General features: G+C 49.1%; 1 protein-coding gene across 2 annotated transcripts in view; it reads left to right on the top strand.

The window, feature by feature from the left end:
- Nucleotides 1-4,050: 4,050 nt before the first annotated feature.
- The window catches only part of IGSF21 (immunoglobin superfamily member 21), a 219,966-nt gene continuing 207,112 nt past the window's right edge, over nt 4,051-16,904 (top strand). For both annotated transcript variants that reach the window (XM_081954668.1, XM_081954667.1), the window contains exon 1: nt 4,051-4,445. In XM_081954668.1, the coding sequence (XP_081810794.1) occupies nt 4,379-4,445 (67 nt within the window). In that variant the 5' untranslated portion in view covers nt 4,051-4,378. The remainder of the gene's footprint in view (nt 4,446-16,904) is intronic.

The following is a 16,904-nucleotide window of genomic DNA, read 5'->3' as shown; positions in this document are numbered from 1 at the left end:
AGGGACTAGAGTTCGCATGGGTTAAAAGGAGGTTGGTCAAGAGACTTCAAGTTTATATAATTATTTGTTGTTGTTCTTTTTGTTGTTGGTTAATCTTCAATTTTAGGAGTGATAAAACAACAATTCAAGTCCTAATCACCATCATCATTGCTTCTCCTCCTCCTCCTCCACCTCTTCTTCCTCCTCCTCCTTGCCCTCCTCTTCTCCTCCTTCTTCTTGTCCTTCTTCTTCTTCCTCCTCCTCCACCTCTTCTTCCTCCTCCTCCTCTCCTCCTCCTCCTTCTTCTTGTCCTTCTTCTTCCTCCTCCTCCTCTTCTCCTCCTCCTTGTCCTCCTTCATCATCATCTTCTTCCTCCACCTCCTTATTCTCATTATTTTTGTTGTTGCTGTTCATCATTATCTCTCCTTTTCATGTACAATTTGGGGGATTAAAGAAGCTGTCCAAATCTCTCTCGGCACATTTGAATATGTTTTTATTTTTATTTTATTTTTCATTTATATGGCACTTTCCAGAGAGGTTAGCCAAAAACCAGACCGGCAAAACGCATTCTACAATAAAAAGGACACACATCCTGTTCCGATGGTTTATGAATGATTCGGATGAGTGTTTAGAAAACATTCCCCCCCAAATATTGGATATGCAAATTTCACAATTGCCGGGGAGATAGCCAAGGCCTCAGAGGGAGGTTAGGACCAGGAGGATCTGGGCAAGCTAGAGAAAATGTGCAGTGATCATTAAAATCAATTTCAAATTGAGACAGATGCCAAGTTCAAGGGAATAGAGGATGAAAGGGAGTGCGTTGGGAAGGGCATCACGTGAAAAAGATTGGGGTGTCTTGATAGATCAAAGGCCGAAGGGACCCCAACTGTGTGATGCAGCAGCAAACGGAGCAAATCCAATCCTTGGCTGCCTCAACAGGATATGGGGTTCAAGAGGCAGAATTGCTTTGCTCTCTTTTTTTGTCGATTCGATCGCGTCCAGAATATGAGTCTCATTCTGGCCACTGTGTGACAGGAAGGACATTGACAGCTATGGAAAACGTTCCTTGGAGAACAAGTGATAATAATAAGAAGGTCAGGGTCCCAAGTAACACCCCCAACGAAAGAAGGCTCCGAGGTTAGGCATTCCTCAAAGATCCGTTTTATTAGGTAAAGGGTTCCCCTCGCACATATGTGCTAGTCGTTTCCTGACTCTAGGGGGCAGTGCTCATCTCCGTTTCAAAGCCGAAGAGCCAGTGCTGTCCGAAGACGTCTCCGTGGTCATGTGGCCGGCGTGACTCAACGCCGAAGGCACACGGAACGCTGTTCCCTCCCCACCAAAGGTGGTCCCTACTTTTCTACTTGCATTTTTACATGCTTTCGAACTGCTAGGTTGGCAGAAGCTGGGACAAGTCACGGGAGCTCCCTCCGTTATGCGGCGCTAGGGATTCGAGCCGCCGAACTGTTTGACAAGTTCAGCGTCTTAGCCCCTGAGCCACCGCATCCCTCCATTTTATTAGGGATGTCATATTGGCACATCTGGGAAAGCCCGAATCGGAAAGCTTCCAGGTGTTCCCCTCCGAAAGAAAGTCCCAAGTCCTTGCCTAGCACCCGCAGGTCCATCACATGGTCCCATCAAGGCACTGTGCTAGCTGGAGACACCACCCCCAGTCACACCCCTCCAGGTGCAGAGCAGCGTGGCCTTGACTCTCTGAGAAAGGAATGTTATTTTGACTACCTATCTCCCCAGCTCCATACAATCCCCACATTACATCCTGTGAGCAATGTCCAGTTCTGGGCATCACAGTTCAAAAAAGATGCAGTTTCAGAGAAGGGTGAACCAAGATGGAGAGGCCAATCTCTAGAAGGAACTTGGTCAACCACCAAGAACGCCCTTGCCTTCATTTACAGGGAAATCCCTTCTAGCATTGATGATGTTACCTAGTTGGGTCATGTTGGAGCTTCGTCCCTGGAGGCCTTCAAGAAGAGACTGGCCCGCCATCCGTCAGGAATGGCGTAGGGTCTCCTGCTTGGGTGGGGTTGGACCAGATGACCTACAAGGTCCCTTCTTCCAACTCTCTTCATCTCTATCCGTCTTCAAAGAAAAGCCAGAAAGTTCAGTTGCCTCTCAAAAAAAGCACCTTTTGGGACGGACTAAATCTGCTCAGAAGTAGAAATTGGGTTGGTTGGCTTTGCGTTTGAGGGTCCATATTTGGGAAGATCCAAGTGGGGAGGGGTGTCTTTTGCAGTCAAACCCTCCCTTGGTCATTCCAAGCACTAGATTGATCCCTGCCAGATTCAAGGCTGGCATTTCCATTTTATCTCCATTTTATCTCCAGTGGGGAGCATGGCCTAAGCCAAGCATGATGGGAGCTGTAGTCTTTTTTTTTTAAAAAAATGTTTTTTAGGAAACAGTTTTTTTCTATTTTTTAAAACACAAACATCATCTTTGCAACATTTCCACATCGGTAGGCCTCCAATATACTCTTTTTTATCTGTACATGTATATCATGTACAGATACATGTATATAAACGATATAGGGTTTCCTGCCTAGGCAGGGGGTTGGACTAGAAGACCTCCAAGGTCCCTTCCAACTCTACTATTGTATTGTATTGTATCTTTATATCTATATTAATATATACCTATTTTTACACATTTTTCATCTACTAATGTATACTTATATTTCTTCTATACACATTACTCTTTCAATACACTTATTTCTATACAATACATCTTATATCATTTTATGTTTATATTCCTCTTAGTATTTTTCTGTACTATTTTATATACAATAAACATCAGGATTACCTCCGATCTCCGCTCCTTCCGTGTAAAGCTCAAGACCCACCTTTTTCAATTATCAGGCCTGGCTCAACTGTAGTTTCATCCTATTCCTCCTGACAGCCTTTTTAAATTTGTAATTTTTAATTTGGGGTATTTTAATTGCTAATTTTATTACTATTATTGTATGTATTTAATGACTGTTACCTCCTCCGTGTATGTGTATGTTTATATGTATATATGTATGTGCTTTTATTGTACGCCGCCCCGAGTCCCTTGTGGAGAGGGAGCGGCTAACAAATTAAATTTTATTATTATTATTATTATTATTATTATTATTATTATTATTAATAATAATAATAATAATAATAATAATAATAATAATAATAATAATAATAATAATAATATTAATAATAATAATAATATATCCCACATTTCACCTGCTTCTTTTTAATTATGCGGTTTTAGGATTGTTTTCTGATTTCTTAATCTTTTTTTCCTTTAATGCAAAAGATTGCAAAGAGGGAGCTGTAGTCTTAAGACCTCTGACCGGTTCACCCTTTACAACCTCCGCTACCCCTTGTCCCCTAATTTTTTGGGGGGGTACTATCGCCATTCTGCAGACAGAAAGACCGAGGGCAGGCAGGTTTCCCCCCCCCCCTCTACTGAAGCCGTCTTAATGAGGTTGTTAGACACACACACACACCCCTTCATCTGGAAAGGGACCAAGAAGTGGAATCCTGCAAATTTGGTCCTCTTGATTTCTCGCTGCCTGGGGTGGAAAAAAAAATTGGATGATAATCAGGATACAAGCAGCAGTAATGTGGATGATGAAAATAATGATGATAATATTAACGACGCTTGTTAAGGACGTTGCTTCTCTCCGGTGGAGAGGGGGGGGTGTCAGCTGCAGAAGGGTTAAGCATCTGTGTGTGTGTGTGTGTGTGTGTGTGTGTGTGTGTGAGAGAGAGAGAGAGAGAGAGAGAGAGAATAAGAGGGGAACTGTGCTCTCCCAGCTTCCCTCCCTCCCTCTCTCTCTCTCTCCCTTTTCTGCAATAAATCCAGCTTAAAGGACGACAGCCGAAGAGCCTCCGAAGGATTAACGAAGTCTGTATAATGCAGACGCCGGCACCAAAGCAGAAGCGGGAGGAAGGGGAAGTGGGGAGGGTGAATAAAATAAAATAAAGAGGAAGGCGACGGAGTGGGGGGAGGAGGAGGAGGAGGAGGAGGAGTTGAAGGCTTGCATCCCAAACTCCAACCTGACTCTTCCATTCGGGGACAACGCCGAGAAACACCACAATCTCATCCTCGCCCGTCTGTCTGTCTGTCTGTCTGCTGGGTACCGCTGGCAGCATCTTCCTCCTCCAGCCTTCTCTCTTTCTCTCTCTCCCTCCCTCTCTCTCTCTCTCTCTCTTCCTCTGTGGTCCTCTTCAGTTTTCACTCCTCCTCCTCTTCCTCCTGCTCCGCCGGGCGCCCAGCGATGGATGCCACCCGCCCCAGACGCTTCGGTGCCCCTTTCCTGCCTCTGCTCCCCTCCGGAGCCTCCTCGCCGAATGGGAGACTGGCGTCCTTTTGAACCAGATGGCGTTTCGATTCCTGGAGGGGGAAGAGGAGCACGATGTTGAGACTGCTTCTGCTGCCGCTTTGCCTGCTATTCAGCAAACTCCTCGATTATGCTGCCTTGGGTAAGTGGGAAGACCTTGCCGGGGGGGGGGGGGGGGGAAGCAAGAGGTGGGGAGGGGGGGCTGCTTCTCCCATCCACCCTTACCTCCTACCCACCCACCCCCAGGGAAGGAGAGGGACCAACATACTCGCTCTCCGTGGTGCAGGGATATTGGCAGAGTTCCCCAGCGGATGGAGCAAGAGGAGGGGGGGAGATAAATTTCCTGAACTCGTGCCAACTTTGCATCCTCCGGTTTGGGGGGGGGGGGTTCGAGGGTGCCAAACCTGCCCTTCCTTCCCAAGCCTCCCACCACCACCCCACCCTTCTGGGCTGCAAACTGGAGTTTGCCAAAAGAGTCAGGGACGAGAAGGGTGCTTTTTTGGGGGTGGGGGGGGGAAAGCTGGGGTCGCCTGCTCCGCGCCATCCTTCGCCGCCTTCCTTTCCGTTGCCAAGACCATCGGTGCTCCCTTCCCTTAGCTCCCTCTTTATTCTCCCCCCCCCCCCGAAGGTAGGAAGAATGCTCGTAAATTAACAGCAATCGCGGGGGGGAAAAGGCGCTTTTGCTTTTTGAACTCGACACCGGTCTCAATCAACCCTCATTGTTGGATCGGCGTTGAGCCGGGCTGGATTTGGAGCGGGGGGGGGGGGAGAAAGAGAGTGGGTTGCTTGCTTTTGGAGACGTTGAGGCTTTCTTCCCCCCCCCCCCCTCCAAAAATGCAATTGAGTTGGTGCAGGAGCATCTGCGATGGGTCAGGAGGAGTGATTGCAGGGCTTAAATGCCCCCCCCTTCTTCCCCAGAGACTGGCGTGTCCCAGTGTGGGTCGAAGTGGACGCGTGTCTGTGCAAAGGGTGGGTGGGGGCTAGGCTCACAGCAGGGATGACTAGCTAGTTGACTAATGCCTGCTGCATCTGGGGTGGGGAGAATACAACCCCCCCCAAATTTTCCCACCCTCAGCTGCTTAGCTATGCCCCCTGTCCTCCCCAGTCGCTTTCGCCCAGCTCCCTGGAGGGCATCCAACTGGACAATGGCTTATTAATTGGCCTTTCCCTCCCTGCCTAACCTGACTTCATTTCCACCCCCCCCCCACCCATTCGTGCTGTGGGTGTGTGCTTGGCTTTCCAGTTTTTGGATCCAATGAACGGGAGACCCAAGCTGATTTCCTTTATCACACTGGTATCCAGAGGTTATATTAGGTCATGGGGTTAATCCTTGGTCTGGCAGATGTCGTTGGCCAGGAGAAAGTTTTTCCAGTTTTTATTTCTGACCCACCCTTTGAGGCAAGGTGCAAAGTGAGTTAACACATGGGGTGGCTAAGACTGGTGATATCTTGGGGTCTTTTAAGCCCTTCCCATTGCTGTGTTTTTTGGGGTAAAACCTAGTTACAAATCAGATCGGAATCCCCCCCCCCAATAGTGATTCAATCACGTTTCAGCCACAATTCTTGCTTTTCTAATTGTTCATATTTTGGGGGGTTCTTGGCTTCGAAGCACTCGTTATCCCAAAACATTTCTCTCTCCCTGTCTTTTTTTTTTTGCTCATTTTTCCAGGTGAGTTTTTGGGAAAAAGTGGCTTTAGAAATTCACTCCCGTAATTTGAAAGAGACAAGCAGGTGAGGTTTGGTGGCAAAAGCTTCCCCCCCCCCCCCTGCATTCGGAAGAAGGCGTGAGCTGGGAGTTCCTCTTGCGGGCTTTCCAGCACAAAAATTTGGGGAAATTTTTTTTTTTTAATGGGAAGTCCGAAGTTGCGGGTTTTCTTTTTCAGGTGAGCTGAAATTTTGGGAGAGCAACCTTTGACCTGAGTTGCGTGAAAAAGATTTTTCCCAACATGGGTTAAGGAAGTTTCTTTAAGGGTAGAACACGAGAGGATCATTCTTTATGGCTTGCGGTCCCCCAAAAAATATGACCCAGTTGTTTTATTTGATGTTATTTACAGAGGCGAAAAAAATGACAGGTACAGCTGCTTGAGAGCGTGCAGCTTGGCTCATTGGCTTGAGTTACCTAGATGTATGAACTAGATCAAGATTTTATTTATTTATTTATTTATTTTGCTGGGCTGGCCCATACTGATTCTTTAGACATGGAGGGGCAATCAACAGCTAGGTTATGTTATTCCCCACCCCCAACTCGTAAATGTTTGAATTGAGATGCACTTGGTTTGTAAAAAGCCCGGGAATTCCTTTTTGCCCTACCTTGAGTATTTGTTTAAAGGACAATTTTGTCAAAGTTCGCTAAACAGAGGAAAGGCAGCAGGACAAATCGGATGGGACGTTTACTCTCTGGTGTTTGGAGACGGATTTAAAAGTGATTTTAACAGAAAGTGAAGGATGTGGAGATGGTCGTTTTTTTTTTATTTTGAATCGGTGGAGATTCCTTCTTCGGCCAGCAGAGGGTGCCGCTAGGTGCGTTTTCCCCAGCCATCCTGGTCTATTAGCAGACTTTGGTTAAGCGATCACAGTTCAGGCAGGAAAACTGCCCCCCATCCGCCTCAGATGCAAGCCTTCCTCCCTTCCTCTTCCTCTTCTCCCTGGGTTATGCATTGTTCCCTTATGCAAGAGAAAGAAAAAGGCTGTTCAAGGATGGGGAGAAAAGCTTTTGAATAATGGAAGCCTCACCAAAGGTGGTCTGCCTTTGGAAGTGGCTGGCAGGCAGTAAAAATTTAATGGGCTGGAAACTCTCTTCTTTCATGCTCGGCTGCCCGTGGCCGTGGCCTGTCTCGTGTCAATATGCGAAGGGTCAAAAAAACCATCTGTAAATTTCCAGCGAATGTGACACCCAGCGTGTGCCGAGAATCTGGGAATCGATTTTTTGCTTTTTGCCTATCTGGAAATACCTTTGCAATCCTGGAATCTCTTGGTGGAGAACCATTGGATGTATCTCCCTGGCAAGGCTCATGCATGCTTATTCCAGAGTAGAACCTCATCTTGTTGGGCTCTGACTCTCTGGGAAAGCTGGACCAGATGACGACCTTAAACAGGACGCATCCTTCACTCCTTCTCGGAATTTGTACACTACTCAGAATTGTAAATTTAACTTTTCGGGGTAACATGCCCTTCTGTGGCCAGGAATGACGGCTGAACGTTTTCTTCGCTGACCGAAAAATACATCCTTGATGCCTTCTATCAGAGTTTGGAAAAAGTTACGTCCGAAGCCCTCAAGAACTACATACAAGTTAATACAAAGTCATTTATTGTATCGAGATACTAGTTTTAAAAGACATTATAATTTGAGTGAATGGCATCAAATTTGCACGAAACGGAGAAGAAGCGAAGGAGAGGTGGATGTGAAAATTAATTAGTTTCAACTGGGGGCTGCAGATAAGGGGGGGAAATGCAGAAAATCCCCCAAAATTTCTTTTTGGAAGAGTCAACCAGGTAGTGGTTGCCAGTGGTGTCTTCCTACCCTTCCTTCCTCCCCCCCTCCCTTATCCTCCCCTTCCCTTCCTTCGCTTCTTTGTCCTCCCCTTTACTTCCTTCCTTTCTCCCCTTTCCTTCTTTCCTTCCTTCTTTCCCTTCTTTCTTGTCCTTCCCTTCCTTCCTTATCCTCCCCCTCCTTCCTCCCCTTCTTTGTCCTCCCCTCCCCTTTCCTTCCTTCCTTCCTCTCCTTTCCTTCTTTCCTTCCTTCTTTCCCTTCTTTCTTGTCCTTCCCTCCCTTCACTTTCTTATCCTCCCCTTCCTTCCTCCCCTTCTTTCTCCTCTCCTTTACTTCCTTACTTTCTTCCTTCCTTCCTCTCCTTTCCTTCTTTTCCTTCTTTCTTGTCCTTCCCTTCCTTCTCTTCCCTTTCTTATCCTCCCCTTCCTTCCTCCCCTTCTTTATCCTCCCCTTTCCTTCCTTCCTTCCTTCCTTCCTTCCTTCCTTCCTTCCTTCCTCTCCTTTATTTCTTCCCTTCCTTCCTCCCCTTCTTCGTCCTCCCCTTTCCTTCCATCCATCCATCCATCCATCTATTCATCCATTCATCTTGGAAGACCTTGGACAACTTCACAGAACTGTATGGCAGAGATACCTTGCCTGGCCTCTCTTCATCTTCTCCTCTTGGAAAGTAAAGTTCCTTCAGATTATCTCTTTTCCACCAGACTTCCTCGCCCTTCTTGTGCTTTTGGCAATGGCGCTTCTGGTGCTTCGTGTTTTAGTTTCACCTGCTTTGGTGTGATGCCTCCCAAAATCCACGTTCTTCAGGTGTTTGGAAGCAGATCTGCGACATCTCGCTGGAGAGGAAAAGCTGGCTGATTCTGAAGCTCGTGTTGACTCCGTTTTCTCCACGGTCTCCACCAGAGCCCCTTGGTTTCTGTGCCTTCGCTCCTGCGAAGCCTTGGAGATGTTGCAGCTAATTTGGAGAAGGAAAAGGAAGGACGGGGAAGGAAAATACGGAGATGGGGATGATCCACAAACGATTACTCAATTGGTTCCAGTTCTCCTTGGTTGGCCAAACTTGGAGTGGGGGGAGGGAAATTGTGGATGGTCTCTTCCTTCAACAACTTGTCGTTCTCCAGGCGCTCTCATCTCATCAGCCCCAGCCGCCAGGCAGCAAAAGCTCCAGAGAAGTGGAGTTCAGAGGCTCTAGAACTGTGGTGCCGAGCCAAGGGCATGCGTGCCACAGGTGCCACACGGAGCCACTTCTGTGGGCACACGAAGGCGTTGCCCTATCAGCTCCAGGCCACGTCCATGCTCTGGCCAGCTGATTTCGGCCTTGATTTTCGGGCGTTTTTCGCCCTCCGGAGGCTTTCCTGAAGTCCCCAGAGGGAGAAAAACGGCCCAACGGGCACTGGGCCGTTTTTTGCCATCAGGAAGCTTCCCTGAAGCCTCTGGAGGGAGAAAAACGCCCCAATGGGCAACCTGGAAGTCGGAAAACGGGCTGTTTCTGGCTTTTGAAGGGCCTCCGGGGGGGTGGGGAGGCCTTTTATGCCCTCCCCAGACTCCTAGAAAGCCTCTGGAGCCTGGGGAGTGTGAAAAAGAGAACTTCCGGTCCAACCGGAAGGCGGCAAATAGGCCATTTTAGGCCTCTGGGTTGGGGTGGAGGCCTTTTTTGCCCTCCCAGGTTCCTAGAAAGGGTCTGGAGCCTGGGGAGGCCGAAAAATGGGTTCACCGTGCTATCGCGGGCCAAAAGCAGGGGGAGTGCAGGGAGTTGCATACGCCAGTGGCGGGCGCATAGAAATATGGGTACGGGCACCTGCGCGCATGCTTCCCCCCGCTTTTGGCATGCAATGGCCAAAAGGTTAGCCATCACGGCTCTAGAACAATGTTTTTCAACCTTGGCAACTTGAGGAAGGGTGGACTTCAACTCCCAGAAGTCTCCAGCCAGCTGTCAGCCCTGAAGCCATTTTGGGGGAGCATCTTCAAGGCTGCCACAGCCAGGCTGGGTGGAGCTGGGGGAACGTAAGGCGGAAGGTCGAGATAGCTTGGGGGGGGGGTGTAGACAAAATAACATTCTTTCCAGTGGTGGGTTTCAAAAATTTGGTGGGCTTGGCTTATTTTGTGGGAGTGGCTTGGTGGCTTGGGAGTGATGTGACAGATGGGAGTGGCTTGGTGGTCATGTGACTGGGTGGGAGTGGCTTGGTGGCTTGCGGGTGATGTGACTGGGTGGGAGTGGCTTGGTGGCTTGGGAGTGATGTGAAAGGGTGGGAGTGGCTTGGTGGTCATGTGACTGGGTGGGAGTGGCTTGGTGGTCATGTGACAGGGGGAGTGGCTTGGCGGTCATGTGACAGGACGGGAGTGAAGTGGTGGTCATGTGACCGGGTGGGAGTGGTTTGGTGGCTTGTGGGTGATGTGACTGGGTGGGAGTGGCTTGTCAGTCATGTGACCGGGTGGGAGTGACTTGATGCTTGGGGGTGATGTGACAGGGTGGGAGTGGCTTGGTGGCTTGTGGGTGATGTGACTGGGTGGGAGTGGCTTGGTGGCTTGCGGGTGATGTGACTGGGTGGGAGTGGCTTGGTGGCTTGCAGGTGATGTGACAGGGTGGGAGTGGCTTGGTGGCTTGGGAGTGATGTGACTGGGTGGGAATGGCTTTGTGGCTTGGGAGTGATGTGACAGGGTGGAAGTGGCTTGGTGGTCATGTGACTGGGGGGAGTGGCTTGGTGGTCATGTGACAGGATGGGAGTGGTTTGGTGGTCATGTGACTGGGTGTGAGTGGCTTGGTGGTCATGTGACAGGATGGGAGTGGCTTGGTGGTCATGTGACTGGGTGGGAGTGGCTTGATTGCTTGGCGTTCATGTGACAGGACGGGAGTGACTTGGTGGTCATGTGACCGGGTGGGAGTGGCTTGGTGGCTTGCGAGTGATGTGACTGGGTGGGAGTGGCTTGGTGGCTTGTCAATCATGTGACCGGGTGGGAGTGGCTTGTCAGTCATGTGACTGGGTGGGAGTGGCCAAGTCGATGTTACTGAATTTTTTGCCCCAATGAATGACCTACAAAAAGAAGAGATACAAAAAGGAAATTTATTATTTCCTGCACTTATTACTTAAATAAGAATAAAAGAAGTACACAAAGCAATAAAAGAGCTAGACACTTACAGAAGAAAGATGTGTGTCCTTGCCTGTTTTCAACCACCTTGCTCTAATGAAGGACCTCCACAGGGAAGAGATACAGAAAGGAAGCCTTTAATTGCATGCACTCCATAAGGGTGAAAGGAGAAACAGAAGACAGAACAATTCAGGTGGAAGGCAGGAAGCCTCCTCAAAAGGCTGGAATCCAAGGGAATCTTCCCCTTGATCTCCTTCATCCCAGGGAACTAGATCACCGAGCAAGGGATTTTTAGGGGGAGGATGAGAATCGTTGATACTACACGGAATCTCCTTGCATCTTGTGGCTTGGAGGGATCTGCAAGGAGAGGCTATATTTTTAAAAGGGGATTTTTCTGAATGGATTTTGACAGCTGCTGGCTGCGAAACACACCTGCCTGCTGAGTTGGGCAGGAGAGAAAACGAAGGGTGCCTCCAGTTTTAGAAGATCGGGGTAGAATGCGTCTACATAAGGAGGTTTCATTTTCTCCATTCAGTCTTAAAGAGTTTCTTTCCCTTCTCCTGCATCCCATCGGTGCAATGGAGAAGCCGAAAGTCACCAAAGTTTTAATTCTTTGGATGGACAGCATTGAGGGCACTGACCTTTAGAGCTTGCTGCGATGCCTCGAAATCCCCAGAGGACTAGAAACTTGCTTCCTTTGCTAAGAAGGGCCTTTGCGGAATCCCGGAAGGCAGGGAAAAAAACAACACCAGGTGTGAACCTTGAGGCCAGGAAGCATCTCTAAAAGAAGATTCGCAGCGCAGGAAGCAAGCAGCTTGCCCTGTAGAGCAGTGTTGGCCAACCTTGGCCACATGGAGTTGGGTGGACTTCAACTCCCAGGATTCCCCAGCCAGCTGTTTTGGGGGCTGTCCCTGGATCCCAGCAGCAGAAGGGGAGAAAGGTACCAAATCCAATGGACGTTTTCGTAAAGATGCATCCGTTTCAGCGAAGACCTTCCCCATCAAGGAAGAGAAGACCCAGCCACCAACACCTTATCCTGCATACAAGCCCCATTATATGTCACAATTTGGGGATGGGTTGGGTGGGTTGTCACCTCTCCCATCTGTGCTTGGAGCGTCCATCCAAGGTGGCACCCCCTGGTCCAAGAATGTCTCCTGAGGAATGTTTCGCAGGAACTTCTGCTCATAGATGGGAGCTGGCAGAAGATTCGGACAATGAGGAGGGTTGGGGAGGAACATGGACCAGTCCTGGAGTCTAGGGAAGGCTCTGTGTGTCGGAGGCAGAGATGGAGCCAGAGCCGTATGCCAGTTATCAGCTGCCTTTACAGTCAGACATCAGTGAGGCAGAAGAACAGCTGGAGCCTGTTCCCAGTGTGTGCATGCGCAGAGCTGCCAGACAAAGGGAACAGCTAAAGAACAGAGGTTGACTTGGGAGGAAGGCCACAGGTGGACGATGAATGACCCCTCCCAGAGGAAATAAAAGAGGAGCGAAAGGGGAGTGGAGCTTGCAGGAGACCATGAGTTCCCTTCATTGGTTCCTGACTCTCCGAGGCTCTTTGCCACGTTTTGCAGCTATCGGCCTGGCAGCTCTCCAAGCCAGATAAGGTCTGTGACCGTAAATCCTCCCTCGAAAGACTTTGCTGGGTGGGAATGAGCAGAATTCACAGTCAATGAATAAAAGGGGTTTTTGTCGGGACCAGGAGTTAGCTTCCTGCTCTTGGGAAGCCTTGGTCAGAACCAAGTTGAACGTGGAGATGTGTTTGCAGGTCGAAAGGTATGCTTTGCTGAAGTTGTGAAGCTGGCAGTAATTGAGCGAGCGCACACGTACTCCGAGGGAAACACAGCAGTGAGATGTGAGTGGTGTCTTGGTCAGATCACCTGCTTCCCTGGAGGACGGGAGGTCTTCTCCTTGACCAAAAAGCTCAGGCAAACATTGATGGACACCTTTGAGGTCTTTTGATAGCCCTACAATGACAGCTTCTCCGTCCTCTGGTGCATTTTTCCTTCCAGCTTATTGTTTTAGGCTGCGGATTAATGAAGATTTAATGGATCAATCCATCAAGCAGGCAGGTAATTAATGCATTCAGCATCCCTTTTGAAAATGGGTCAGCGGTCCGTCTACTGTGGTATGTAGACAGTCCTCATTTAGCGACCATAGTTGGGACTAACCAATTGGCTGGTCAGCGAATCGGTCGCTAAGTTAAACTCTTGACTGCGCTTATCAGCTTGACTTGGCTCCACAGAAGGGGTCGTAAATGTTTTATCACCATCGTAAACTTTATTGCTTTTAGATTCGTGGTTTCTGGCCGTTGTAAGAATCTCCTGGGATCATGAGAACAGGCGGCATTTAAATTTAATAAACAGCCGTTGAACAAGTCGGTCGCTAAGCGAGAACCACTTGTATTTGAAAATCATTTGTTTGGCAAAATGTTAGCTTTGGAAGGCAGAGGAAGATTTAAATCTATATAATATATTAATACATTAAATCTATATATTAATATATGTTAATACCAATTTAATTTGAGCATGAATATTTATTTCTGCTTTTTTTTTTTAACCTAGCTTTTAAGTCCCATCTCAATGGAGGGTGGCATGAATGTTGGCAGGTAAATTTGGGCACGGTGGGCTTTTTTGGGGGGGTGGGGGTGAGTGGGTGACTTTAATATGATAACGCTGGTTGTGCGTCTTGCTTTTTTTTTTACTTTGTGTATCCCTGTGTATTTGATAGAAGCTGCCCTGGGAATTCCTGCTGGAAAGGAGGCCTAGATGTAATAAATAAAAGCGAATGCGTTGAGCCAGATGGGGGATTTGGTTTCCCCGCGAGGAGCCAAAACAGGGTGGTTTTTTTTTAGCATTGCAGAAAAGGAGAGGGGGTGATTATTTTCCCCCTCTTCGCTCCCCAGCACGAGACTTCTCTCATCTCTCTCCTTCTCTCTCTCTCCCCCTCCCTCTCTCATTTCTCTCTCCCCCTTCTCTCTTCCTCCCTCCCTCTCCTTCCCTCTCCCATCTCTCCCTCTCTTTCTACTCCTTCTCTCTTTCTCCCTCCCTCTCCTTCCCTCTCCCATCTCTTCCTCCCTCTCTCTCTCATCTCTCTCATCCCTCCCGCTTCTCTCTTTCATCCCTCTCTCCCTCCTTCTCTCTCAACTGTCTCGCCTTCTCTCTCTCTCCACCCCTTCTCTCTCCCTCCCCCCTCTCATCTCTCTCATCCCTCCCCCTTCTCTCTCTCTCATCTCTCTCCCCTTCTCTCTCCCCCTTGTCTCTTCCTCCCTCCCTCTCCTTCCCTCTCCCATCTCTCCCTCCCTCTCTCTTCCTCCCTCTCATCTCTCTCATCCCTCCCCCTTCTCTCTTTCATCCCTCTCTCCCTCCTTCTCTCTCATCTCTCTCCCCTTCTCTCTCTCTCTCTCCCCCTTCTCTCTTCCTCTCTCTCCCTCCCCCCCTCTCTCATCCCTCCCCCTTCTCTCTCTCTCATCTCTTTCTCCTTCTCTCTCTCCCCCTTGTCTCTTCCTCCCTCCCTCTCCCATCTCTCCCTCCCTCTCTCTTCCTCCCTCTCATCTCTCTCATCCCTCCCCCTTCTCTCTCTCTCATCCCTCTCTCCCTCCTTCTCTCTCATCTCTCTCCCCTTCTCTCTCTCTCTCCCCCTTCTCTCTTCCTCTCTCTCCCTCCCCCCTCTCTCATCCCTCCCTCTTCTCTCTCTCTCATCTCTCTCCCCTTCTCTCTCTCCCCCTTGTCTCTTCCTCCCTCCCTCTCCCATCTCTCCCTCCCTCTCTCTTCCTCCCTCTCATCTCTCTCATCCCTCCCCCTTCTCTCTCTTTCATCCCTCTCTCCCTCCTTCTCTCTCATCTCTCTCCCCTTCTCTCTCTCTCTTCCTTCTCTCTCCCTCCCTCTCCTCCCCATCTCTCCCTCTCTCGCTCTCCTTCTCTATCTGTCTCCCTCCCTCTCTATCATCCCTCCCTCTCTCTTTCTCATCTCTCTCTTCCTCTCTCTCACACGCCTCCTCTCTCCCTCCCCCACCCTCCCTCCCTCTCTCTCATCTCTCTCTCATCTCTCGCTTTCTCGTTGTCTCTCCCTTCTTTCCCCCTTCTCCCTCCCTCTCATCCCTCCTTCTCTCTTTCTCATTTCTCTCTTCCTCCTTCTCTCTCTCTCCCCTTCTCTCTTTCCCCCCTCCTTCCCCCTTCCATCACTCTATCTCTGTTTCTCATATCTCTCTTCCCCTCTGTCTCTCCCTCTCTCCTCTCTTTCCCTGTCTCCTCTCTCTCTCTCTCTGAAATAAGTAAGAATGGGAAGCATATTTAATAGTCCTATATAGCTAATTGGATGGCACACACCAGGCAGGGAAGTATTCATGGCTTGTTCTCCTGGGTGTACGGAAGGGAGTTTTATTTGCGGTTAAACTCCAGGAAGAGTGTTAGCAAAAAGAACAATGCACAGTTTGGCTGGGGTGTGTGTGTGAGGTGGGTAATGTCTCCTCAAATCAGGGGCTTGAGTTGCTCAGCTTCATTGCAGGACACGGAGATGACAGCACTTGCTCTTGCAAGCATCTCTTCCTTTCTTGGCTAACTTGAGAAAAAGAAGAAGAAAAAAGCAAGCTGCCAGTCCTCAAAACAGAATATATTGGTGGCACACTTTAGCGTGGATTTATTTATTTATTTATTTTGCGCCATCCGGGTGGGTGCAAAATCCTTCAACCTGTAAGAATGAGGAGGCGGGGGGGAGACTCTGCTCCCCCCCCCCCCCCCCGTTGTGTCTCTGCGTGAGTTGTGTGCACGGCTGGCCAGGGAGTCATTCGTAGTGGCAACGGGCGCCCCCTCCTTTTGCGAGGTTGCCGGAGAGGCCCGTGGGGGGGGCCTTAAAGGCTGCTTGTTGTACAACAAGCAGCCCCTTTTCATCTCTCCCAGCCAAACTGCCAAGTATGTTACGGAGCTGCTACTATTACGGGTCCTCCTGGGACCACTGAATTAAAGGAAATATTTTACGATGCCATGCTTCGTTATGTTTTATTAAAAGCGGTGTGTCAGCTTTCCTTCCCACATTCATCAGACAGGCCGTCTCCCTCTCTCTTCTCCTCTCTTCCCCCCCCCCACCGCCCCCACCGCCCGCCCGCCACGAGGGGCCCGTTTTTAAAGGAATGGCTGGTTGCCTGGGCTGGCTCGGAAGAAGCGAGACCCCAGACTCATCCATTTGTCAATCCTGTTCTTTGTACTTTGATTATTCAGCCACGACAAGGAAATTAAAAACAGCAGTATCTGAACAGCGTATTGTCTTAGTGGGAGAATAATTAGGTTTAAGGCTGGGGGGGCGGCTTCAGGTTGATGTGCATCCTCTATTTCAGTGCTGGTGGCTGTGATTCCCCAGGGTCTTCCCCCCCCCCACTCACCCCAATTTGATCAAAGGTGACTTCTCCATTTTTCTGATAGGCCCACCCTCGTTTTACCCAAAAAAGCCAATGCAATCCTCAGCTGCATTAACCGAGGGATACAATCAAGATCAAGGGAGGTGCTAATACCACTCTATAAAGTTTTAGTAAGGCCACACTTAGAAAACTGCATCCAGTTTTGGTCACACACTATAAAAAAGATGTTGAGACTCTAGAAAAAGTGCAGAGAAGAGCAACAAAGATGATGAAGGGACTGGAGGCTAAAACATACAATGAACGGTTGAAAGAACTGGGTTTGTTTAGTCTAGTGAAGAGAAGGACCAGGGGAGACAGGATATTCCAATATTTGAGGGGCTGCCACAGAGAAGAGGGGGTCAAGCTATTTTCCAAGGCACCAAAGGTCGGACAAGGAATAATGGATGGAAACTGATCAAGGAGAGATTAGAAATGAAGAGGAATTTCCTGACAATGAGACCAATCAACCATGGAACAGAAGTTGCCTTCGGAAGTTGTGGGAGCTTCATCCCTGGAAGCTTTCAAGAAGAGACTGGGCTGCCATCTGTCAGCAATGGCGTAGGGTCTCCTGCTTGGGCAGGGGGTTGGACTAGATGACCTACAAGGTCCCTTCAAACTCTGTTCATCTGAATCTGATTAG

Source organism: Natrix helvetica (assembly GCF_964273705.1).
Source record: "Natrix helvetica genome assembly, chromosome: 5".
Lineage (NCBI taxonomy): Eukaryota > Metazoa > Chordata > Lepidosauria > Squamata > Natricidae > Natrix > Natrix helvetica.
This window is presented reverse-complemented; position numbering and strand designations above follow the sequence as displayed.